Source organism: Zonotrichia albicollis, chromosome 21 (genome assembly GCF_047830755.1).
Source record: "Zonotrichia albicollis isolate bZonAlb1 chromosome 21, bZonAlb1.hap1, whole genome shotgun sequence".
Classification (NCBI taxonomy): Eukaryota; Metazoa; Chordata; class Aves; order Passeriformes; family Passerellidae; genus Zonotrichia; species Zonotrichia albicollis.
The window spans coordinates 8,815,689-8,841,627 of NC_133839.1; the positions used below are offsets into that span (position 1 = coordinate 8,815,689).

At 51.6% G+C, this 25,939-nt stretch overlaps 1 protein-coding gene across 1 annotated transcript; it reads left to right on the forward strand.

Annotated features, from left to right (window-relative positions):
- Positions 1-36: 36 nt before the first annotated feature.
- On the forward strand, positions 37-25,860 carry ADAMTSL2 (ADAMTS like 2). The gene is given in 20 exon segments (XM_074556532.1): positions 37-196; positions 199-445; positions 1,900-2,011; positions 2,870-3,012; positions 3,481-3,556; positions 3,910-4,012; positions 5,620-5,765; positions 5,868-5,991; positions 6,946-7,026; positions 8,048-8,223; positions 9,126-9,468; positions 10,133-10,514; positions 14,315-14,418; positions 16,235-16,361; positions 18,219-18,432; positions 20,718-20,873; positions 22,299-22,469; positions 22,558-22,734; positions 23,592-23,736; positions 25,195-25,860. Coding segments are annotated over 20 exon segments (3,291 nt in total). The 5' UTR covers positions 37-51; the 3' UTR covers positions 25,314-25,860.
- Positions 25,861-25,939: the final 79 nt, after the last annotated feature.

Consider the following 25,939-nt stretch of genomic DNA (forward strand, 5'->3'; position numbering starts at 1 on the left):
GCACAGCATCCTCCCGGGGTTTCCCTGCCTTGCGTGGACCAGCGGGAACGCATGCGTGCGGTGCGGGCTCTCCCCGCCTGTGCCCCCCCGGTCTCGCCTCAGGAAACCGGCTGGCGGCCGCGGGCCGGCGCCGGGGGAGGCGAGGGGTTAACCGGGGTGGGGGCATCCCGGGCCGAGAGGTGTGAATTCCGCCCGCTCTCCCCCTGCCTCCCCCCCGCCGCCGCTATAAGAGCGGCCGGCGCGGGCTGGGGGGAGCCACTGCGGCGGCTCCTCCTCGCTGGAAGCCCCGGCGCTTTTGGCTGCCCTTTGAAGTCGGAGAGGGAGAAGGAGGGAGGGAGCGTCTGGGGCCGCCGCTGCTCCGCTCCTCTCCGCTCCGCGCCGCCGCCGCCGCCGCCGCTCCCGCCCGGCCCCGGAGCATCGTCCTGCCCGGCCCCTCCGCCGCCAGGTACGGCCCGTCCCGTCCTGTCCTGTCCCATCCCGTCCCATCATGTCCCATTCTGTTCTGCCCCATCCTGTTCTGTCCCATCCCTTGCCCGCGGAGATGCAGCCCCGCATCCCTGCTCGGCATCCCCGCCCCGCATCTCCCTCCCGCCGCCCCGCTCCCGGCTCTCCGCGATGCTGCTCATGGCATCCACATCCCTCCCCCATTTCTTAATTTTGCCCTCATTGAAGCACGCAGCCCCGCAGCCTGTGGGATAAACTCGGAGCGCGCTCTGGTATTGGCTTGGAGTCAGGAGTGTCTGGGAGCTTTAATGAGAACCAAGTGTAAGGCAAGGCTCAGCCACCTGTCCGCGGGATCCCCGGCCAAGCGCTCTGGGCTCCCATTAATCAATGGCTCTGCCTCTTGGAAAGTCTCTTTAGCATGCTGCACCTCTCCCCCAGGGCGATTGCAGAGCGGATTTAGGGACCTGGAAGCCCTCTGGTAATTTTTTTCTAAGCCAGACAGCAAAGCAGGGCTGGTGCTGCCGGCAATTCAGTGATTTCAAAACCGCTACAAAACGCTTTGCAAGGATGGAAAAAAAAACCAAACAAAAATGAGTAGGAGAGAAGCTCTTTATATTGCAGGTCTGCAGTCCTGCCCTCTCTCCCCAGGAGCAGCACCTCTCCCACCCCCCTGCTTCCCAAAGACACTGCCTAACTGCTTTTCAAGGGAAATTAGCTTAGGGGAGGATTTTTTTTTTCTTTTTCCTCACAGACATGAGCTGCTTTGATTGCCTGGAAGCATGATTTCCTGAAACCTGCTCCTTTCTGGCTCTTGCAGGGAGGTTCACAATAAAACGTATTGTGGTTTTGAGCTGGGTTTTATTTAAGAAAATGCCATTCTGGGTTGGTCTCTTTCATGAGGCAGATGGAGAAAGAGATGAAAGGCTGACACTTGGGATAGTTCATTTCTGCTCTTTAATTGTGGGTCGTGTCTTTTCTATAAGAAAAGAAATCTTCCCTGGGAACCGAGGGGAATTGGAGTGGAATAAATGAAAAAAGGAGGAATGATGCCTGCTAATTGCATTTTTTTGTTTTTTGAAGCTTTTCATCTCATTCTTCCAGGAGCAGTCCTGTAAATGGGGATATTTAAATGCACTGCTTTTATAGATCCAGGAACACTTCTGGCTACTCACTGTGCTTCGGTGTAAGGCAGGCTCTGTTCCAAGGCAGCCTTGGAGCAGTGTCAGGTGCAGCCAGTGGAAACCAGTGCAAAGTTGTGGTTTGACAGATAAAAACCGAGCTGGGAAGTGATCCTGTACCATGTTCATGCTGCTATTAATTAAATAAAAATTCAGGCTCAGGTCCCTGCTGGTCAGTGTCACCGAGCTGGAGCAGAGCTCAGGAACCCAGAGGTCTGGTGCTGGGCATGGGGCTGGGTGGGAGCTGTGCTTAGTGCAGTGTTTGGTTGCTTTCTAGGATGAAGATATCCAAGTGGAGGTGGAGCAGCATCTCCATCAGTGCCCAGCTGCAGCTGAAAGGCACCCTGGCCCTTCTTCTTGTGGGCAATGTTGTCTTTGTCATAGCCCAGGTAAGGCTACCAGGTTTTTGGGGGCTCTCTGGGCTTTAAAATGCTCTGGTGTCTGGGATGGGAACCCCCTGGGCTGGCAGAGCTGCTCTGTGCATGCTCCAGGTCTCCAAAAATGGTGAGGACTTCTGACTTGCCTTCGCTCTTTAATCTGGGCTTAACCTTAGTTGTGCCTACCATGGCCAAGAGCATTCACAAAGTATTTCAATGACTCTGAAGGGCCATGCCCTGCTCTTGGTGAGCATCACTCCTTGCTCCCTGCAGTGGCTGAGCTTTCATTTACTTTCCATGCAATATTTGCAGCTCCTCTGCCCTCTGATGCATGGTCATGACAGGGGATGGGAGCTGGGGGTGTCAGGGACCCTCCTCAAGTGACAAACCTGTGCTTGCAGAGAGAGCACGCAGGGTCCTGCACCCTTCTGGCACCCCCTGGCACTCACTGACCTGCTCTGCTGCTGCAGAAGGGTTTTGCAAAGGTTTGTTGAAGCTTCCAGTGGAGCTTCCAGCTGCAGCTGGCTCTGCAGCTCCCTGAATTCTCTGTGGAGCAAGAGTCAGAGAGCACCGAGAGTCTCGCAGAGTTTAGGGCTGTTTGGGAGCTCGGTTTTGCCAACTGAGCGAAACAATGAGAATTTCCTTTCCTGAGGAATCCCAAATATTGCCACTTCATTCCAATTTTGTAATGAAAACACAATTGCAAGAATGCAGGGGATGGAAACCTCAGGCTTGACCTCAGCTGGAGAAGGCAATGCCTGGGTCAAGTGGGGCAGGCTGGGAGGGGAGGGCTGCCCTCAGTGTCCCCACACGGGCTCTGGGGTTTGGATGTGACTCCTGCTTCTCCTCCTTCCCCTGTGCTCCGAGCAGGACCTGGCACAGACGTCCAACAGCCTGGAGGAGGGGTCAGATGTCACTGCTTACTGGTGGGGAGAGTGGACCAAGTGGACAGCGTGCACCAGGACCTGTGGGGGAGGCGTGAAATCCCAGGAGAGGCACTGCCTGAGGCAGAGGTACAGCCCCAGGGGCTGGGGAGGGGCTCTGCAGCAGCTGCCTGACCCCAGAGGGCACAAGCACTGATGGAAATGTGTCTGAGCAAACCCTGCTGGGGCAGGAGGGGGTTTCCTGAGCTTTGGCTGGTGCAGAGGGGCAGCAGGCACAGACTGAGCCTGTTCTCCAGGCCTTGGGGCACAGCAGCCCCTGGTGCAGGGCTGGTTGGGGACCCACTGGTTCCATCTGCTTTGGGCCTGGCTCTGCCCTCTCTGGGCAGCGTGGTTGCCAAAAAAACACTTTGTAAACCTTGGATACCTCCTGGAATAGTTGGTGATGCAGGTGACAAAGCCACAGAGACCTTTGCAACCTGCTCCAGGGACAGACCTCTGTGGCTCTGCTCTGTGCACACTGACCTTACAGAGAGCAGATATATTTAAACAAGGGAAAATGATTTCTGCCCCCCATCTAACCACCATTTCCTTATTCAGAAGGAAGTCAGTGAGTGGGCTGGCTAATAAAACTTGCACTGGAACATCCAAGAGATACCAGCTCTGCAAAGTCCAAGTAAGGATATCCTTTGTCTTGTTGGGAAAGTCATGTGTGGCATTTCTGGGTCCCTTGGAGAGGGGACACCATTTGTCCTCAAGCTGTCACCCTCTTCCCCATCCAAGCAGCTGGGGGTTCCCTTCTTTGGTGCCAATTTCTGGGCTTTGGGCATTTTGCCATAAAAACCAGAGAGTGACTCTGGCAACAACTCCCAGGGGGTTCCTGCAGTGGGGGGAGGAAGAGGAGGAGGAGGAGGAGGACGTGGCCTGGCTGGGAAAGGTGATGGAAACACTCCTTGCAGCTGGTGCTGATGTGCCAGAAACCTTTCCCGCACTTTGTTTCCGTCAGGATGTTAATGTATCCCATTCTAGGAGTGCCCTGTGAACGGAAGGAGCTTCCGAGAGGAGCAGTGCTCGTCCTTTAACTCCCATGTGTACAATGGCAGAACCTATCAATGGAAACCTTTATATCCTGGTAACAAGACATTCTTTGTGTGTTTCATAATGCTCAGCCAAATATTTTGATAGTTATGATGCTACAGCCCGCAGGAAGGCTCCTCCTCTGCTGTTTTAAAGTGGTTTTTCAGAGGCACAATCAGCTGTCTCCCGAGTTCAAAGGCTTGTTTGGCAGCTGTAGGGTAGCTTGAAAATTAAATAACAACAGGAATTCATGTCTGTAGCCTGTGTTGGTCACAGCTCCCAGGGACCAGAGGCTGCAGGAGGATGTGGGAGCAGGAGATGTGAGGGCTGTGCTGGCAGGGACAGTCGGGCTCACCATGACAAGTGTCCTTTGAGCCAGGGCCATTGCTGCCTGTGCTGTTTCAGTGATATTTGGTCTCTCCCACGCCCTCTGTGTGCTCTGTCAAATGTCACTTAGATGAAGTTGGTCACTTTGGTCATCTGGGGTGAGCAAGATGTGCAGAAACTACTTGGGACTCAGAAACTGAGCTCTTATTGAACTTTTATTGAACACTGGACTCCCATCAAAATCAGGCATTAACCACAAGCCATGGATGAGCTTTAGAGCTGCTGGGAAGGCAGGGCCCTTCTTCTGAGGAGGCTCCTGAGCTCAGATTCTTCAGATCCATAAAAACAGAGATGGGATCAGATCCTTCTTCACTTCAGATCTGAGTGCTTAAAATAAAGATGGGAGCTCCTGCAAACTTTGTTTTAGGGGTCTCTGGGCATACCCAAGAGCAATTATCTCCATCAAATCAATTTCCCTGTGTACCAAGCCCCTGGCTCTCCAGCTTTTGTAGGGTCAATGAGATAGAACTAGGTCCACTAGCTATTTCTCCTTGGCGGCTTTTGTCCCTTGAAGATGACAATTTCCTTAAACACGTTTGCTGCTCAAGCTGACTCACCAGAGATATTGCAGGAGTTGTTTTGTGTTTGAGCAGGAGTTCACGTGGCTTCTGGGGGATTTGCAGAGAATATTTTGACACTGATGCTGCCTTGCTTGGGTGTGCAGGCCAGTGGGTCTCTGACTGCTCAGGAGTTGGTGGAGACAAACACTTGGGGTTCTGATGCAAATATGATTTTGTCATCTGCTTCCTGTGGATATTATAAAATGTGGGATTGCTGTGCTGGTGGGTACTGCCAGCCAGTTGTTGTCAGTAGAAAGCAAAGGGTGAATTAAGTCCATCTCGGTGAACATTTATAGAAAAGTCATAGATCATAAAATGCTCTGAGTTGCTATGGTTTTGCATATAATCTTACAGCTGTATTTCCAACAATATATGTATAAATTTAAGTCATGTATCAAGTGTTGCTAAGTGCACATGGAGGTTTTTGTGAAATGTACTTGCACAAAGCAGTGCTGCTGCCTCAGTGCCTGCCCTGGGCTGGTGCTGGTGATGCCCCTGGCATCCCTGGGGCATCTCTTCCAGCAAAGGCTGCCACACTGTCCAAGTGCCATCTCCTGCCTGTCCTGGAACACAAGAGATGGCCACTTGTGAACTCTCACTGCTCTGCAGTTGTGCTGCTGTTGTTTAGCTTGGCAGAGATTCGCTGGCTTGGGTTGGATGAAAGTTGTGGTGTTTCTGCTGTTTTTGAATCTCTCTTTATATCCTTTCCCCTTAGATGACTATGTTCACATTTCTAGCAAGCCCTGTGACCTTCATTGCACCACCGTGGATGGTCAGAGACAGTTAATGGTTCAGGCCAGGGATGGAACATCCTGCAAATACACGGATTTCCGAGGGGTTTGCGTGTCTGGAAAATGTGAGGTTGTTAAACATTATAGCAAAAATCTCGTTAGTAGCATTCAGAGAATCGCAGTGGGTGCGACGTTTGCCTGACCCTCAGTGCTCTGTCTGTGCATTTTTTAGCCCATTGGCTGTGATGGCATTCTCTTTTCCACCCACACCTTGGATAAATGTGGAGTTTGCCAAGGAGATGGGAGCAGCTGCACCCACGTAACCGGCAGTTACCGGAAAGGAAATTCTCATCTTGGTAAGGCTTTGGGGATTGAGGGCTTGAGTTGAAAGGGCTGGGTTTAAAATTGACTCTTTTTTTTGGTAAATTGTTTTTAGGTCTTACCAACTGCCCAATTGAAGTTTTTTCCATGTGTTATATGTGTGTTAATGCTGCTTGTTTGGGCAGAGAAAACCTTCTTTAAAAAAAACCAAAACAGAACAGGAAATTTGCGTGGTATTTGTCAGAAACCAGAGGTTTCTGATGATGAGTGGTGCAAAGGGGTTATGCAAGAGGCTGGTATCTATTTTAGTCCTTTTTAGTCATTTAGCCAAAAACAAGACCCTCATGACCCAGTAAGACTAGAAATAAACGACTTGTAATAACAGGAAGCAACAATATCTTGAAAGACCAGGATTTCAAAAATCAGTGTGATGTAAAGCAGCCGAGCATACATGTCCTAAATATAACAGTCTAATTCAGGAATTATGATTAATGCTCTCTGAGATGGAGCAAACTGCAGGAACTTCAGTGCTGTGGGAAGATTTGTCCTGTCCCATCTCTTGTCAGGTGCTAGGCAAAGGGGAGGCAGAGGAGAAAGCGGGTCCCATCTCCTGCTGGGGTTTTGGAACGCTGGCTAACACAGGGATCAATACTGAACCACACAACAGCTTCTCTAGCTAATAAAACCATCTGCAGATGTATTTTCTTACACCAGTTTATATAAACATGGTATTTGTGCATGTAAGAACTGAATCCTTTCCCCCCTTGGATATGTTTTCCCTCCATAAACCAGGACACAATTCATACATTTTTCTTCTCTATCACCAATAAGCTCCTGTTTGCAGCCTAAAACATGAAGGATTGGGGCTTTTAAATCCATAACTCATTAAAAATGTGGGTCCAGGCCAGGGTGTTGGCTAGCTTGCAGCTCTGCCTGAGGAGGGCTTGGTTCAGATCACTGGTCACAAAGATCCTCTGGTTAATCCGTAGGCTATTCCCTGGTCACGCACATTCCCGCCGGAGCGAGGGATATCCAGATAGTGGAACGGAAAAAGTCTGCAGATGTTCTGGGTGTGTATAACCTCTTGGTACTTCCCTAGGATGCATGTCTATGCTGGTTAATGCTTTTTCCAATGCAGAGCTGGATGTAGTTTTGTCATAGAATCACAGAATATCCTGAGTTGGACGGGACCCACAGGGATCAGCGAGTCTGTTTGCTGCAGACAATCTGTAGGCAATGTAAATCCATCCGTGTTGTCCAAGCCAGAGTGTTGCTCCTCTCTACAGTCTGAGCACCTGGGCTGTGTTTGTCAACAATTTGATTGCTTTAAAGCAGGAAATGTTGGTGAATATTATTTCAGCAGGGTGTGACAGATGCCCTGGTGCTGGATCACAGATGGCCAAGTGACTTCACCTCTCTGGTGATCCCCTCAACCTTTCCCTGCCTGGGGAATGTGCAATGACAACAGCACCAAGGGGATGTGACCTGTGTGTGGCCTTGCTGAAGTGTTTGGGACCACACACCCATCTCACGGGGGAGGTGACAGTGTGGAAGAATCCAGACTTGCCAAAGAGAAGCACATTTGCTGCCTCAGAGTCTTGTGGCTTCTGGAAGGTGGCTGTCACTTCCCTGGAAGTGTTCAAGGCCAGGCAGGATGGGATTTTGAGGAGCAGTGGAAGGTGTCCTTGCCCATGGCAGGATGAGATGAGCTCCAAGGTCCCTTCCAATACAAATCATTCTAGGAAGATTCTGTGGATGAAAAAAGCTTGTTGTGGTTAGCAGTTCCTGGGCTAGCTCAGGGGGCATCAGTGGCATCTTGGGCCACTGTGGGCTGGTGCCAAGGGGGTGACAGGAGCCAGGGGTTGAGTGTGAGCCACGTTCCTAGGGGTTTGGAAAGTGGAGGGACACGTGGCTCAGAACTCTGAGCACATCCTCACATGGTGAATGCTGCAAACGAGTGACCAAAGCATTGCCGTGTAGGAGAATCTCTTTTTTTTATTGCTGCGGCACTGATTTTACCCCCTGAACACACCAGGGGCTGCATCCAGAGCTTTGCATGTAACAGCACTGACTGTTCTCTCTCCTTTGAAGCTGTGGCTGATGAAGCTGGGTACTATTTCTTCAATGGGAACTATAAAGTGGACAGCCCAAAGAACTTCAACATTGCAGGCACGGTGTTCAAGTACCGCCGGCCCATGGACGTGTACGAGACTGGCATCGAGTACATTGTTGCCCAGGGACCCACAAATCAAGGGCTGAACATAATGGTGAGCTTTGGCTTCTCTTCTCATGGTGAGAAAGAGAAAATCCACCGTGGATTGAGGTGGGGGTGAGCTTGGGAGCAGAGTCCTGGCATGGTTTCACATGAGGAGGGGATGGGAGCAGTGATTCTGGCCAGTTCCTTACCCAACCCTATTATATTTGTGTCAGTGCTCTTGGATTCAGGCAGGGCTGTCAGTGGTGAATGTGGGCTTGGTAACTCCTCTCTGCAGGGAGAAGATGCCTCAGGCACTGTGAGGGGATTTCTCCTCTGCTCCTTGGCATTTTTATCCAAGTTACCTGGCAGGAAAAGCAAAAATAAGAAACTGGGCCAGAGAGCTTAGACAAGTGCATAAACCTTAAACCCCAATTCTCTCTCGAAAGCAAACCATGTAAAACCAGGTATTTGGAGAAAAGTCCCTCAATTTTCTTCTGGGCAGCCAGCCAGAGCCCAACTCCTGACATCTTCCATGTAGCCCCAGGCTCCTCTGGAAGGGGAAGGGATGGTTGCTTGGGTGTTTAAAAAGCATTAGACCCTATGAGGCTGCCTCAGCTGGGAGTCCCCAGCCCCAGTGGGGTGTAGTAGCTGCAGGGGAGAGTGTGCTCTTTATAAAGTCACAAAAGTGGCTTTACAAGTGATGGTCTTGTGAAGTGGCTGCCCCAAGCCTCTGGTCACTCAGTGGCCAAGGAGGAAGAGTGTCCTGTGGCTACTGGGATTAATCCCCATGGCAGCACTGCCAAACCTTTAGAAAATGGTGCAGGGCTCCAGCAGGAAGAAGCTGGCACTGTGAAGGAAAACACTCTGGAAACAGCAAAATTGATGCTCCCCAAGTGTCAGGTCCAAGATGAATCCCATGCTTTGCCTGCCACAAATTCCCTGCACCCTCTAACAACTTGATTTCTTTGCTAGGTCTGGAATCAAAATGGCAAGAACCCATCCATCACGTTTGAATACACTCTGCTGAGGAAGCCACACTCAAAGAACCTGCAGCCCATCTTCTACACCTTCTCTGAGTCGGAGAGCGAGGAGAGCCGCGAGTTTGACGGGGACGTGCCACTGGGCTTCATCCAGCACAATGCAACCTATTTTGGGAAAATCTCCAGGGAAAGGATAGACTTGGAGAACCAGGTGTTTGGAAGGCAGGACACGGAGGAAGATTTAAACTTGAGCAAAGGTCAGGAAACCAATGAGGTCTATGAAAGAGCAGAAACAATTGACTGTGAGCCAAAACTGAAGGGCAAACAACCCCAAGGTAAGGAGGAGACTTGGGCCTCAGTGTTCTGCTTCTCAGAGCTCTTGTTGAGAAATGCTCTGTTTCTACCTCTGGTGGTTCTGCTGGTTTGTGTTTTGGAAACCTCGGAAAGTTCTTTAAAACATCTCTGCTCACAAATCCTCTTTGCCCTTCAGATTCTGGTTTCTGGTGAGGGTGTGCGGGGGGTGGACACCGGGTGAGACCTCCCCGCTGGTGCCCTGCTGTGCTTTGCCTCATGCCAAGGACAGGAGGGAGCCCTGGGTGCACAAAACTCCCCATCACAACATCTCCCATCACCTCCCACCCCTCCAAAGCCCCCATTTGAGTCCCTTGGGCATCCCACCCCCAAATTGCCTGAAGTGCCTTCCCAGCATGGCTGCATGGGCTGTGGGGCCAGGGGAGCACCTTCCTTTCATCTCTGCTATTGCTTTGGGCAGTGCTGGCGGGTGCTGAGCTCCCCTCTGGCCACACCATAGCAGGATAAGCCCCCCCCCAAGCTGCACACCCTTGGGAACCCCATGAAACGCCCCTGCCCTGCCTCTGGCCCCCCGTGTGGCTGCTCAGGCTCCGGCGCGTCCCCGCTGCTCCGGGCTGCTTCTCCCTCCCAGCCTCGATGCATTTTGTGGTTGTCACTGTGGTTTCCCCCCTGTTGGCTCCAATCTAGATTCAAACGTAACCAGGTCTACTTACCAGACAGACCATGACGACAGAGAGCCCGAGGCCAGGCTCAGCTCCAGGGAGTTCCTTCTGGAGAACGCCATCACGGACAAGCTGCTGGGCAAGACCTCGGACTCCAAGGAGCTGCTGCTCAACGTCACCATGAACAGCATCTTCGCCCAGGGAGACCCAACCAACTCGGTGGGGTCACCCCTTGACAGCCTCTACGTGGACTACGAGGACAGCGATGGCCTCGTCACCTACTCGGTGAACAGCACCTTCATGGAGCTGAGCAATGGCAAAGCCACCAACACCTCTGCAGAGACGCCCTTCTCCAACGCCACCGTCACCATGAGCAGCCCTCAGGGGAACAGAACCCACAAAGCAAGGTAGGAGACGTGCCTTTCATTAATAAATCCAATTTATTGATGTTCTTGACTTGTAAAAGCTCTGTGCTCAATGCATGGTTTCCATCCCTTTGGAAGCAGGAGGTAAGTGGGGGTGGGAAGGTGGAAATGTTCTGTTGGGAGTTCATCTGCAAGGAAGGGCCAGAGGTTTGGGAGCAGGAAGGCATGAGAGCATTTAGGCAAGAGGAATTCTTGATGTCCCCCTCGGTGGCCATGCTGAAGTCCATGCTGATGTTTGTCAGCTGGGGCCTTGCTCTCTGGTGTTACAGCTTCTTGTCAGAGCCACAGCCATGAAGAAGCCTCTTCCTTTTGCCTTCTCTTGACGTCCTGCTCCCATTCCCCAGCCCCTTCCTCTGAGTTCTGATGCAGCAGAAGTTGGTCCTGGCCCCTTTTCACCCACCCTGTTCAGTGCCACCTATGATCCTCCTCACTTGGGATGGCAGGAATATGCTTCCAGCAGCTCCCAGGTGTGGCCCTGGCACCAGGAGCTCCACTGTAGGTCCAGGAACAGCCTGGATTTGTTGCCTCAGCAGCTGCAGAAGCAGCTTGGACAGGAATATCCAAAGCTCTGCAGTAGCAGCTCGTTGTACTGGGACCATCACCTGAGAATCCTTTAGGTGGCTGGTTTGAGTGGAAGTGGGGAGGTAAAGAAAGGCCTAATGTAGCTTTAGCAGCAGGTTTTGCTCTGGGGAAGGGTGGAAGGAAGTCTTGGGGTAGGTGCTGATCCCCAAGCCTGTATCTATCAGCTTTTGAGATATCCCAGGGCTCTCTGGGGAGCAGCCTTGATTCCCAGCCCAGAACTCATTCCCAGTGTGGCCACATGGGGTCTGAGATGGGGACAGTGCTCACAGCAGCAATTAGCCCTGCAATTAGCCCTCCTTCATGGTCAGCTACCCACTCAAGAGCACTCCCTGGGCAGCTTGAGCTGACTCTGGGGCTTTGGGAATATCCAGGTCCCAGAACAAGGTGTGGATTTGGGTCCCACTGTGCATCCCCATGGCACCCCAGCCTCCTCCTGGACCTGTAAAACACAGGATAAGATGCTGATCTGGAGGAGATGCAAAGCCCAGAGCAGATGCTCCCTCTGGTTAGAGTTAGCTGGATTTACCCACAGCTTCCACTACGTTATGCTAAAGACACTCGTGCTAAAGAAAATGGCCATGCAGCCAGATGGATCAACAAACTTCTTAATGATAAGAACATGAAAACCTTGCCAAGGGCTTGAATCTATCATCTCTCCTCGTGCCTTGGCTTGGGAGCGCTGCCTTTAGCTGCCAAAACAAGCATTTCATCCTCTCTGACAGAGAGGGCAGAGCCCTCAGCTCCCCTTACCCTGCCCTGGGGACTGCCCTGCCCCTTGGGGCTCCCCATCACACACCCTGTGTCCCCTCAGCTGCCACCCTGCACCCCAAAACTCTGTCCCAGCAGCTGTGAGATGGGGGCAGTGCTTCCCTACCTCCTGGGAGTACAGGGAGCTTGGCTTTTACAGGGCAATCACAGAACACTGGGGCTCCAGTGCAGTTTTTGGGTGCTAAAAAGCTCCTTGCACTGTCCCTGGCTGCCCAGCTATTGATAACAGTGATTTAAACCCCTTCAGGAATGTCACCCAGCACTGACAATGTTTTCCACCTGTTCTTCCCTTGGTTTTGTTCCACAGTGTCCCCTCTTCTCTCTCTGGAACAAAATACAAACTTTTCAGATCAAAACACTGATATCCAGACCAGTTTTGCACCAGCCAAAAGGCTGAGAGATGCTCAGGTCCTTTCAGGCTGGACCTGTAACAGCAGCCACGAGTTTGCCCCTTTGCTTAGAAACGAAAAACCAAAATAAAACACAGGAATGGGAGCCAGGGGCTGTGGATGTTGATCCGGGGTGGTTTTGTGTGCATTTGTCAGGGTTATTCCTCTGCTGTGGGAGCTGTTTTGGGAAAAGGGGCAGCCCAGAACTCAGAACGGTGCTAATTTTTGGTGCTGTATCTTGCTTGAAAAGCTGATTAAAAGTTTGAGAACAAATGTGTTACTTTATTATTTAGCTCATAATAAAGAAGAAAATTGAAAGAAAAGAGAAAATGCCCCCAGTTTTGTTAAACAATGGGCTGCTGTCTGCATTGAGAGGAGAACAAAGTGACAGTTTTGTCTTTGCTGGAAATGAGCTGCCCTGTGCCCAAATGTCGGATTCCTCTGGAAAGATCTTGTCCCCTTGTCATGCATAGAAGCTCTTTATTTGGGATCACATACACTAAAGGGACACTGTTGAAAGATTTACTGTCCTCAGATGTGGGATAAAGCTTATTTTGAAGATGTTATCCTTGTAAAGACAGAGGAGTCCTGATCACAGGATAACTCGGTGTTTACTTTGGTGCCTCAGAGATCAGGGGATAGACTGGAGGATCTGGGTAATATTTCCAGGCAAATTAAAGTACAAAAAGCAGATGTTGACTATGTTTTAATGAATTTGTGAGCCCTCTCCTGGCTGGGTGGCAGCTGGTGGCACAGGCCAGGGATCAGGAGCTGGTGTGGGTCCCCAGGCAGAGCTGCTGTGGCAGATAAGCACTATTTATAATGAGCCGAGATTGTTATTTTTCCACTAAAAAAAAAATTAAAAAATAGTCACATTCATTTCAGTCCCATTTCAAGTGCAGGAAGCAACCATTTGCCAAACTGACAGAGGCAAAATCAACAGGGAAAATGAGATTGTTGTTGTTTTTAATCCTTCTGGAGGCTCAGTGCTGGCGGTGGAAGGAGGGTGGGTCGGAAAGGAAACGGCTGGATTCTCAACAGTGTCCTTTGAAAGGTTGATTTGATAGGCTGGACCTCAACTTTTTCTTACAAACAACTAAATAAGGCAATTTCAGAGCTTCTGCTGCCTAGAAATCATACAAGCTGCATATCCTGCCAGGCCAGAGACAACTGGATGTGAGGATACAACCTTGTACACTATTCCAGTGTAGCTGTTCCAAGGGTTTGGACCAAGGTATGAGAACAGAACCGAAGCCTTTTGTTGTAAAGGTGCAGTATCCCTGAGGTGTTCCCCCCTCCCAGCATGGGGAGCAGCTGCAATTCTTGCTTGGATAAATGTTTTTTCTCACACCAGGCTGACTCTGTTACTCCTCTCCCCGTGGCATTTTGTGTTTGAGCACAGCTTGGAGCTGGAGAGATGCAAATTCCCCACTTGACATCCAGCAAAATAAATCAGACCAAAAACCAGAGTGGCAAAATCAGTGGGCTTTGAGGGGAGAGCTCAGAAACTCCTGTGCTGGCTTTTGGAGATTGGAGCAGCCAAAATCTCTGCTGCACTGAGCAGCACGAGTGGGTTTGCCCAGCCCTGGAGACACAGGGGAGGAGATACTGCACCTTTAGTCACTGTGGGCCGAGGGCCAGGTGTATTTGAGCAGAAAAATGCAAACTTTTGTTAAATTCTGAACTGTTTCTACTTGTGGGTATTTTTATCCCATTCTCTCTATTTCTAGACAGTGGAAGCTCTGCCTCTAACCGGGCTGGGGATTCTACTTGGGGCTCAGGACAGGTATGTTGTGAAACTAAAAAAAATTAAAAATTGATTCAAACAAACGAACCTCCCAAAAAATCAGAACAACCAAACCCAACCAAAGCCAAACCAAGCACATCCCCTCCCAAACCCAAACCCAACCGAACTGCAGCCAGATGTGTGTGTCTGTTGTGGGCTGTCACTGCTTGCCTTGTAAATGCCTTTCTTTTGTTTTGTTTTTTTTTTCTTTCTTTTCTTTTCTTTTCTTTTTTTTTGTTTTGTTTGCTTATTGCTAGAAACAGATTGAAGTTGTTAAGAAAGGGCCAAGGTGTGAGTGCTGCTGACATGTACAGGTGGAAGCTTTCCTCCCACGAACCCTGCAGCTCTACATGCACCACAGGTAGTTATGAGAAGCAGCCAAATTCTGCACAGCCTGCTGAAATCACCTGGTGTGTGAGTCCATTTTATGTCTGTTAGGGATGGGAAGGAGCTGGTGGTGTTCAGGGGATCTCATGAGCTCTGCTGTGCCCGGGTGTAAAGGTGGGGAGAGGAGCTGGGGCCTGAGCATGCAAACCCCACTGAGCTCTCAGGTGTGTTGGGGACCAGGAGGTGATGCCCGATGTGTCCATCATCCCTCCAAACTCTCCCTCTGGGAAGCTCTGAGCACTGCCTTCACTTCCACCACTTTGTGTCCCCCCTGGGGCTCAGCAGGATCCCCAAATCCTATCCTGAGCCTCCGTTTTTTTCCCCTTCCTCACCTTTTTGACAGCTTCAAAGGGTTTGAAAAGCTCAGCTGCTTCCCCGCAGAGAGAAATTTTAAAGATTGTTCAGCTCTGGCAGGAAACACAATAGCACTTGGCTTTTTGATTATGTTTTGTTTCTCCTACTCCTTCTACCCTGGAGCCTGAGCTCGGCTGCGAGGGTGTAAATCTGGAACAGTGACAGAGATGCCAGGGATATCGAAACTGAGCCTCTATTCTTCAGGCAGAAATTCCTTCTTTTTGCATTAATTCCTCCCTTTTTGCCCCCTGAAAAGCTTCAAGGCACCTGATCTCCTCCCTCAGCCCTTGGTTAGGGGGTCCTGTCGATCCCTTGGGATGAATCAGGCGTGTGGGTTGTGCACTTGTCTGTGCTGCCCCTGAAATTATCCAGAGCCTGCAGAGCTTCTGGAATTAAAAAGAGGGAAAGGAGTGGGAGAGAGGAGTTTACAATCTCAGGGATGTCTCTTAAAAGATCAAATGCAAGGGTTTTACATTTTAAGCATTTGCTCTGGTCCAGCAGCCTCGTGCCTGCAGCAGGAGCTTTGTGAGCCTTCCCTTTCCCCAGGATCCTGTCATCCACATGTTCTGGGACATTTTTGACTTCTTTGATCCCCTCTGAACAAATTTCTCCCTTGGCTGGGCCAGCCTGCTCTGCCCTGGTTTGCAGCAAGCCAAGAGAGGTTTAACTCAAATTTCTCCTTCCTCGCTGCCTTTTCTCACTGACATATCACAGAGAGGCAAGGCCATGTCAAGAGCTGTAGATCTTTTTTTAGTTTCATGTAAACCATATGTTCTCCAGAGCTGCAATTCTTGTTACCTGTAGCCAGAGCAGCCTCCTGGTCCCCAGCCAGGTCCCAGAATGGACTTCCCAACATTTACTCTGGCACGGGAGGCTGTGGGGGAAAAGGTCTCACTCTGACGGCACCGGCTCAGCTGCTTTGGAGGGGGAGCAGGAGGGGCAGCACCTTCCTTGCCAAATCCCCAGGATCCCTGCCTTGGCCTGGAGCTCTGGATGCACCTGGGGAGCACCTGGTGCAAAGGGAGGGGTGTAATGGCCAGGGAGAATGGGGGATGGAGTGGGTTTGGGGCTGTTTGCTGTCGCCTCCTCCCACCACCCTGTCTGCCGAGCAGACTCGTGGTACTGAGTATTTCCTATAAAAATGTGTTAGTCCTGTATTGGTTTTGGTGGCAAGCCCTGGCAAGGGTGGCCATGCCATGCCCTCCTCTGAGCTGGCCAAACTCAACCACACTGCCCAGATTGGTGGGGTGGCCACTGTGATATTCCCTCCCAGCAGCACCCATCCCACGGGACAGGAACTCCAACTTCCTGCTTTCCACAGGGAGGGAGTTTTGAAAAACGCAGCTAAAACCAGAAAAACAACAACAACAAAAGAGTTTGGATGTGCAGCTCACCAAGCACTCTGCTCTGTGTGTGTGTGTTCTCTCTGAGCCCAGGAGTGATGTCCACCTATGCCATGTGTGTTCGCTATGATGGGATCGAGGTGGATGATGCCTACTGTGATGCCATGACCCGGCCCGAGCCCATCCATGAGTTCTGTGCTGGGAGAGAGTGCCAGCCAAGGTACTGCCAGCACAGGGCCCTCCTGCACTCTCTGTGCTTCCTCTGCCCTGGTTGTATTTTGGGGGAGGGTGGGTGTGGATTTGGGGGGCAGCAGGGATGGCCCACAGCACCCCCATCCCTCCTCCCTTAATTCCATCTGGGAAGCAGCAAGAGTTTTTTCCTGAGAGCTTTAGCTCAAGCTACCAGGGTAAAACTTCCATAAATCCTGGCAGAGTTGGCATCTCTTTTTGGTGTCATTTTTAAAAACAAGCATTAGGGTACCGTTTGTGCTTAGATTCTCTCACTAATCTTCCCTAAAATTGTCCCCCCTTATGGCTGTGCTGATCCAGCTTCAGGGGCTTGCACTGTGAGGAAGAAGAGCTGCCCTGTGATTTACCAGTGACTCCAACTGGGGAGCACTGGGAGCTCATGGGGCAGCCACCAGCACTTGGGCAGACAGGAAGGTGCTTAGGCTGGCAGTGGTTTTCAAAGAAAAAATGTTAATTTTGGGTGATCTGGCTGGGGAAATCCTTTGTTTCATTTCCCTTCTAAAGTTAGATGCCATCTCTAAATGACATCTCCAAATGTGTGACATCTCCCTAGGGCTGCCTGGAGCCCCAGATGGGGTGTGAGGCCTGGGGGCAGCTGGGGCTCTCCTGCTTGGAGAAAGGCAGCAGTGGGGATCTGGGGGCTGCCCAGAGGAGCTGGAATTCTGATCCATTCTGATTTTTATCTCATTCTTTAATTGCTGTAATATTCCTGTGCTGTACAAAACTTGACCTTTTATGTTTTTTCTCTGGATTGCAAGCTGCTCCTGTCTTGTCAGGACAGAGGTGGCAGGGGACAGTAAAGGACAGGCAGTGCTTGGAGCAGATCCCAGCTCCTCCAGCCTGTCACTTGTGCTCAGCAGAGTCAGACTGATGGTGGGACATGAGTTGTGTCCCACTGGGGCTCAGGCAGCTCTGTGTGACATTACTGCTGGCATCTGCAGGGTGATGGATGCCGTGTCCTCCCCGTATTTCAGCTGAGCAGACAAAAAGAGGAGGTCAGACACGGGCAAAAAGCCTGACACAGAAATATGCTGGCAGAGCCCCTGGTGACAAACTCTCACTTGTCACTGAGGACACTGGGCCAGGCCCTGCTGTGCCACCCTGCCTCCTGACAAGCTGGTTTCAGCTTCAGGCATGAGCTGGGGGCTGTGGGGTGAGCCCAACATATGTTGATGCTTCCCATCCCTTGGGAACAGCTCTCAGGAGTTGGCAGCCTGGCTGCAGCTCACTCCTCCCTTGATGCTGTTGAGTCAGGGATGGAATGAAAGACTCCAGTCTTCAGAAGGTGAATCAGAAGGCAATTTAATGAAAGCAGCAGGTACTTTTATAATGTGACTTGCTAGGGTGACACTTGATTGGTCCCAAAGTGAAAACCTCTCACACTATTGGTGAGCTATGAACAGCATACTCCTGAGAACCACATCTTTAAACAACGGTTACAGAAAGAGAGAGAAAAATGTTTTAATTCTTTTCTCTAAGTTTCCCACAGCTTCCCAGGATTTTCCTGGGACAGCTATGTCTCTCTCTGCTCAGAGGATATGTGATTACACACTCCCTGCAGCCAGGGCTTTCCTGTGGGCTGCTCCATGGGGTGATGGGCTCTGTTCCCTGCCCAGGTGTGTGGGATTCACATTTTCTGAATCTGAGAGAAGCAGAGAAAAGAATGATACTGCCACAATATAATAAAGTAATTAATTAGTAATTCTGATATCCATGGAGTCCTCGTCATTCCTCCCTGCCTTGGGGGTCGCCTTGCTTTCCCATGCCTTCCCATTCTTTGCCACACTTTTCCACACCTTTCCATGCTTTCCCATGCTTTCCCTTGCAGGTGGGAGACGAGCAGCTGGAGCGAGTGCTCGCGGACGTGCGGCGAGGGGTACCAGTTCCGCATCGTGCGCTGCTGGAAGATGATCTCGCCGGGCTTTGACAGCTCCGTCTACAGCGACCTGTGCGAGGCAGCCGACATCGCCCGGCCCGACGAGCGCAAGGTCTGCAAGAACCCAGCCTGCGGGCCCCAGTGGGAGATGTCCGAGTGGTCAGAGGTGAGTCCTGCTGGCCAGGGCAGCGCCTGAGCCCGGCCTTTTCTCCCTTTTCCAATTTATCCTGATGGTTTGTGATTCCTGATGCTTTTTTAGGTCACTGTGTGGCCTAAAAAAGAGGCTAGATAGAGTTAAAGAATAAAGGAGGGATTTATTAGGAGGCCTCAATGGATCCACCTAGGCCCAGCCAGGGCTGCACCCAAGATGAACCAAAATGGTCACAAAATGCTCAACTGGTCACGGAGTCTCTCACTTTTATAAGCTCTGCTCCGTCTGCATATTGGAATTAATTGTGATTCCTGATGCTTTGTGATGCCTTGTGGTTCCTGATGCTCTTTTAGATCACCATGCGACCTAAAAAAGAGGCTGGACAGAGTTTAAGAATAAAGTAGGGATTTATTAGGAGGCCTCAATGGATCTACCTTGGGCAGCACAAGAGGGCAGCCAGGACTACATCCAAGATGAACCAAAATGGTCCCAAAATGCACGACTGCTCACGGGGTCTCTCACTTTTATCAGTTCTGCTCCATTTGCATAATGGAGTTAATTGTCCAATTACAGCTTTAGGTTATGCAGTCCCATCGTTCTTGTTTTTCTCTCTCCAGCCCACGTTGTTTGTGCCTGAGATTTGGATCATTTGTCCTTGGTCCCCAGCTGGAGCAGGAATTGTTTTGTCTCCCTGCTCTGTGCACAGAGCTCACCATCCCCTAACACGAAGCTCAGAACTACACACCAAGGCAGTACAGAATCTGAAAAATATAAAAGCTAAACCCTGAGGCATCAATCCTCATCCATAACCATCCACAGCCAGGATACACTGCCTGCAGTAATGTACGTGGATCAATGTGCATCAATATTTTTCCCCTTAAAATGAAGGCCTGGCTCCTGTTTAGGATGGGAGGCCATTGGTCACTCACAGGTAGGGCAGGAGCCCATGACTCAGATCTCCCCATCAGTATTTCCTTGGCAGCCTCTTCAAACCCAACGTGCTGGGAAGGTGATCCCATCTCATACATAAATTACATCCCTATAAACGTCCCTTCCTCACCTCCTCTGCACCACATGCAGAATGAAACCTTTCCCTAGCTGTGCCTTAAACCAGTCCCCAAAGCCTCTGGGGGATGCTCACTTGTTTCCTTGGGAAAACCTGTGGGTTTGTGCCCCTGAATCCCTTTCCAGGCACGGACAGTGCTCCAGCGCATCCCTTACAAACACAAACCCATGGAAACACCCAAACCAGCGCTGCTTCCTCGGGGTGCCTCTTCCCAAATCAAGCACAGATCTGATCTAAGCAGGAGCAGATGAGCTCTGAGCTGAGCTGTCCGTGGGTGCCAACCTGCCCCATGGTTTGCATCACGAGGAATATGACTCTTCCTCCTGGGCAGCTCCCAAAAACTCGTCTTAGTCATAATTTAAACGTCTCCATTCCCCTGCAAGCTGGTGTGCATCATTTCCCTGGAGCTGACAGAGGGGCTGGTGCATTCCCTGGTGGTGCAGGATGTTTTGACTTTCCCAGCTGGTAGAGAGGAGCTCCCTGAGCACGTGCTGCAGCGTTGTTTTGTCCAGCATAGCAAATGAGTGGTTTATTTTAAAGAAATGCGTATTCTCCTCCAGCATTTGTCAGGGACAGATTGCTTGAGACAGTGCTGGAGTAGATCGTTCTTAGCCAGCAGCAAAGTTAATCTCCTTTGGATCCCATCAGAGATGGGGTGCCAAGTTGGCTGGGGAAATAGGCATTAAAAAAAGCACATTTCAGGGCTCTGAGGATTAACATCTCGGCACGGTGCGTCTGGGCCCTGTGCTGTTGACACTTTTCCCTGCTTTACGTTATGCATGGAGCAAATGTAATGTGTATGTGAGACTGTAGTAACTCAAATCCAGTTCTAAATAATGTCACTGGGCTGCACGGTGCCAAATTTATCCACAGCATAAAAATCTCACTTGTGCAGTCAGGAGGGGGAAAGCATTCTCCAAAGAGGTGGAAGGGAGCTGGCTGTTCCTGGGAAGGAGGCGAGGGAGATCTCACCCTGTCTCCAAGTGACAGCTAAAGCTGCTCAGCTCTGAGCAGACCCTCCTGGAGCCTTTCCCCCCTTTTGGCATCACCTGTTGGAGAGCACAGCACCTGGGCAGGACGCAGCTGGGGCTGTGGAGGGGGATTGAGTGAATTTGTGCATTTCCAGCGTGTGCTTTTAAACTTTTATGTTCAAATATGGAGGGGAACTCCATCCCAGAGCCGGCAGCTGCCGTGGTGCCGGCAGCCCCGGTGATGTCGCTGTCCCCTCCGGCAGTGCCCGGCGCGCTGCGGGGAGCGGAGCGTGGTGACAAGGGACATCCGCTGCTCGGAGGAGGAGAAGCTCTGCGACGCCAGCGCCCGGCCCCTGGCCGAGAAGAACTGCACGGGGCCACCGTGTGACCGGCAGTGGACAGTGTCCGACTGGGGACCGGTGAGACCCCGCCGTGGCCGTCGTGTCCCACCGCAGGCTGGCTCGTCCCTGCTGCTCCTGGGGGTTTTGGGGTTGGGCTCATCATGCCTGGCAGGTCCCAAAAAAACTGCAGGCAGCCTGCGCTGGGAGCTGGCCTCAAATAATTCCACTGCTTTGGGTCTCTCGGGCCACCTCTGCCAGCACTGTCACCCTGAGCCATGCTGGCTTGGGCACTGGGGATGAACCAGCATCCCAGCGGATCCTGTTGTTTCCCCCTGGGCTCCTGCCCTGTGGGGGATGTGGTACAGCAGGGGTTAAACCCTGAGAGACCTGGCTGAGGGCCTTAGTGGGTGTCAAAATCCTCTTGTCTGTCTGCTGCGCAGCATTCCTTGGCAATGTTGATGCTCCATGCCCAGAAATTGAACATTTTAACTTTTTTCCCTTTTTTATTTTCCATTTACCCCCTTCTCTTTTCCTTTTCTCCCCTTTACCTTTTCTCTTTCCTCCTTTCCTCCCTTTCTCTATATTTCTTTCCTCCTTATTTTCTATTCTCTTTCCCTCGCTCTTTTTTTTTCCTCTCCCCCTGGCTTTTTCCCTTCCTGCACAATTCTGCTCCAGAGACCCCCTCCATCCCAAGCTATTTTTACCCAGGTTTTGATACATTCACATCAGCTAAAAATAAGTAGTTTCCATGGCAGCAGCAGTGCTAGGAAACACCGAGAGCCTCTGCAAGAGCAACCACGGGGAGCACCGGCTGCTCCGGGCACTGGGGGCTGGATTTTTCCTGCCACTTCCTTGGTCCCCTTTGTCACTTTGGGAGCCACTCTGGGGTTCCCTGCTTGTGGTGCTTCCCCTTTTTCCTGCCCTGAGAGATGCTGGGTGTTGGGGCTGTGGCAGAGGTTGCCCAGAGAAATTGTGGATGTCCCATTCCAAGGATAAACCTATCCTTTTCCAAATCCCTGTATAGGGTTAGGAAAAACCTGAGATAGCAGAAGATGTCCCTGCCCATGACAGGGTGTTGGAACGAGATGATTTTTAAGGTCTCTCCCAGCCCAAACCAGTCTGGGATTCCATGATGATGGAATCTCTATTGGGGGATCCGCTGACCATCCTTGTGGCTGTTTAAAGCCCAAAAACCTCTCTGAAATTTGGGGGAGGGGGGTGTGGGGAGGCAGCTGGGCCCTGTGGATGCCCTGTCCCTGCTGTGGGGGCCCTGTCCCTGTCATGGGGGCCCTGTCTCTGTGTGTCCCTGCCTTGAGGGCCCTGTCCCTCCTGTGGGGGCCCTGTCCCCGCTGTGAGGGCCCTGTCCCCGCTGTGAGGGCCCTGTCCCTCCTGTGGGGGCCCTGTCCCTGCCGTGAGGGCCGTGTCCCTGCTGTGGGGGCTCTGTCCCTGCTCTGAGCTGGGTCAGGGGTGTTCCTTGGCACTGAGTGCCCACTGTGGTTGCAGTGCAGCGGCGGCTGTGGGCAGGGCAGGATGATCCGGCACGTGTACTGCAAAACTAGCGACGGGCGCGTGGTGCCCGAGTCCCAGTGCAACCTGGACACCAAACCCCTGGCCATCCACCCCTGTGGGGACAAGAACTGCCCCTCGCACTGGCTGGCACAGGACTGGGAGCGGGTAAGTGCAGATCCTGTGTTTTGGGGTGCCCTGGAGGGGTCAGGCTGGGGTGTGCAGCTCTCAAGGGGCCCTGCTCATGACCCCACAGTGCAACACGACCTGTGGCCGGGGTGTGAAGAAGAGGATCGTGCTCTGCCTGGAGATTGTCAATGGCAAGATCAAGACCCGCAGCCCCTCTGACTGTGACGTGGCCAAGAAGCCCGTGGAGGAGAGCACGTGCTTCGAGAGGCCCTGCTTCAAGTGGTACACCACCCCCTGGTCTGAGGTGAGCTGGAAGGGGTCCCCAGGGCTGTGCTGCCCCATCCATTTGCACCAAGGGTCCCTCTGCCTGCAGAACCCCCAGGAGATGGGTGAGTCCCTGCAGGATGTTGTCCCTGAGGGTGTTTTTGCTGCATGGTGCAGCTGGGGCTGTCTGTGCTCAGGGAGGTCAGGATTGACAGGGGCTGTTTGAGGCCAGATGTAGCTTTATTTTTTCTTTATTTTTTTCCCTCATGCCTGGAAATGTGGCTTGGAGCCCACAGGGTTGTTGCCCCTAGGATACAGAATTTGGGGATACTCCATCACCCTGCACAACACAAAAGGCAGCCAGGCTCCAGGGGGCTTCCTCCAAGCCCTCCTGGATGCAGCCTCCCTGATCTGAGCTCCAAGAGCCTCATTTTTAGTCTTGCAAACCCTATAATTAACCAAAGCAGCCCTGCTGCCATCCCAGCTCCATGAGGCATCCAAAGGGCAGCAGGCAGTGAGGGCTGGGCCCAGCAGTGGCTCCACACCCCCCATGGATGCAGAGAGACCCCACAACCCCACTCCTGGTTCTCTGGGGGGCTTCATGGCCATCCATGTCTTGCAGAGCATCACCTGGACTGGGCCAGCTGGTTTGTGGTCCCCTTTGAAGGGCAGCAGCAGGAGGAGGGAGGGTGTCAGAGCCAAAGGATAGGACCACATCCACCTCCCCTGGGCAGAAGCTGATGCTGCTGGCAGCAAAGACAGAGCGAGGGGACAGCAGTGTGGCACTGGGATGTGACATTCTCCTCCTGCCCTAACATCTCCAGCGAGCAGGTTCTGGCTCAGAACAGTCCCCTGGCATGGCAGGGTCTTGCCTCACCCTTTCTCTCTGTCCCCCAGTGCACAAAAACCTGCGGGATTGGCGTGAGGATGCGGGATGTGAAGTGCTACCAGGGCAAGGACATCGTGCGGGGCTGCGACCCACTGGTGAAGCCAGTGGGCAAACAGACCTGTGACCTGCAGCCCTGCCCCACAGAGCCCCCAGGTGAGCCCCACAGCCTTGGTTTGCCATGGATCCCTCCAGCAGCACTGCCCCATTTGGATAATGATCCCAGGGAGGACGTCAGGGACAGCTCTCCCTCTGTGCCCAAGCAATGCACAGGCTCCTTCTGGAGATAAATTAAGAGGAGAGCTCAGAAGAATCATGCTCTGACCTGAAGATAAAAGGGGCCTTTGGAGAGCTGGTTTGGGTGCTGCTTCTGTAAGATTCCAGCTAGAGCTGAGGAAGTTCTGTCTGTGCCATTATTTTAATGATTTTTGGTCTTTGGATGTCCTGTGGGATTTGTAACTATCTCGTTATCTGGCTCGTCTGCTGGCTCAGAGTCCCTGTGATCTTTAGCAAACACACAGTTCTAATCCTTTAATAGGATTTGGGAATAAGGACAGTGTGGGAGAAAAGCATGAAAATGGGTGACAGATTTGGGGCCAACTCCTGGCTCAGCTCTGGGTGCTCTCAGCTGCCCACTCCCTTGGGATCCATGGAGCTTGGGAGTTGCCTCGTGGCCACCTTGCCCTGAGAGCAATCTGGTTTCATGCAAATCCTATGGATTTGAAGCAAAAAATGTATATATATAAAAGTATAAATCCTATGGGTTTGAAGCAAAATATTGCACTGAAGGAGTTGGAAGAGTGCTGAAAGAGACTCATCCCTTTCTCCAGCATCTCACTTGTCCCTAACTCTGGATGTGGCACTGCTGGATTCCCATTCCCTTTCTCAAAAAGCCTCCTTGGGATAGAAATGGTGAATCTCTGCCAGGGGAAGCCCTTGACCTGGGGACAACTCAGTGCCTTGGTGGCTCCAGCAGTCCCTGGGCAGCTCTGTTTTACAGCAGAGACATTGAGCTTCAGGGCTGGGACCAAGTGAGACTCCCCAAGGTGTCAGGTGGGAAGGAACAGCTCAACCTGCTCATGCCTTTGGCCAGGCTGACAATGACATTTCTGGACAAGCTCCATGGTGCATGCCAGGGGATGTCAGGGAGGTGGCAGCCACAACTGGACTGATGTTGTTGCTCATCCCATGGTGCTTAAAGCTGTGTAGGGTGGGAAATGACCTCATGAGCTCACAATTGTTTATTTTCTTCTTCTTCTTTTCCATGCCATGCCTTGAGAAATAGCACTCTGGGAGACAGGGTACCAGCCTGCTCACACCTGCCAGCAGCCACGAGACAGTGGCACCAAAACTGGCACAAATAAAGCTCCAGCAACATTTTAGTTCTGGCTGGGAACAGCAGGAGAGACATAAATTAAGGGAGAAATCCTACCCTGACCACCTACTCTCCAAGTGCTTTAACAAAGGTTAAACCAAAAACCAGCCACCCCAGCCCCAAGTTACTTCAGCACCCGAGGAAAATCAGATGTATCTGTCAGGGATTTAACCTGTGATCCCTGTGCCATATTTCCATGCACTTCATGTCCTGCTAAAGTGCATTTTCTCTCCCTGCAGATGACAGCTGCCAGGACCAGGCAGGAACCAACTGTGCCTTGGCCATCAAGGTGAACCTGTGCAGCCACTGGTACTACAGCAAAGCCTGCTGCCGCTCCTGCCGTGCCCCCCACTCCTAGGGCAGGGCTGCCTGAGCCAGGGCTCCTCCTTCCCCTGCCCTCACAGCCCAGACACTGCTGACAAGGATGCTCTTGGCCTGGTTTGTGTGTCCCCACCGAGGCAGGACTCTTCTCCAGGCTGCTGGACGTTGGGAGCCCCCTGGGGTCAGAGCTGTACAGAAATCTTGTATATTTGATTCCCCCCCCCCAAAATCCAGCTACACCCAAGGTCCTGTCCTGTTTCTTCCCTCGGTGCAAGGTTGGGGTTGGCGAGGGGAAGGTGTGAACTCTGGGAAGTGCAAGTTTCCCTTCCCAAAATGGGCTTGGTGGTGCCTCTCTCCTGATTTTTCCTGAGGTTCTCCTTAGCTGAATTAACGTGGTGGGAAGCTGTTTGTTAAATAAACTCAAGCCCTTTTTTGTAATATGTAGGTGTATACTTTTTCAGAGAATTTTATCTTATAATCAAATGTTAGTTTCATAGTCCTTACAACCCCTCCCTGATGCTGACATATTGTATATAATAAGGAAACATAACTGCACTTTATATCACAAAAAAGATGTGCTCTTTTTTAATATATTTGTTTACAGACAGTGAACTTTATCCATATAATCATTAATTTGTACTCATATGTATATTTTAATAAAGT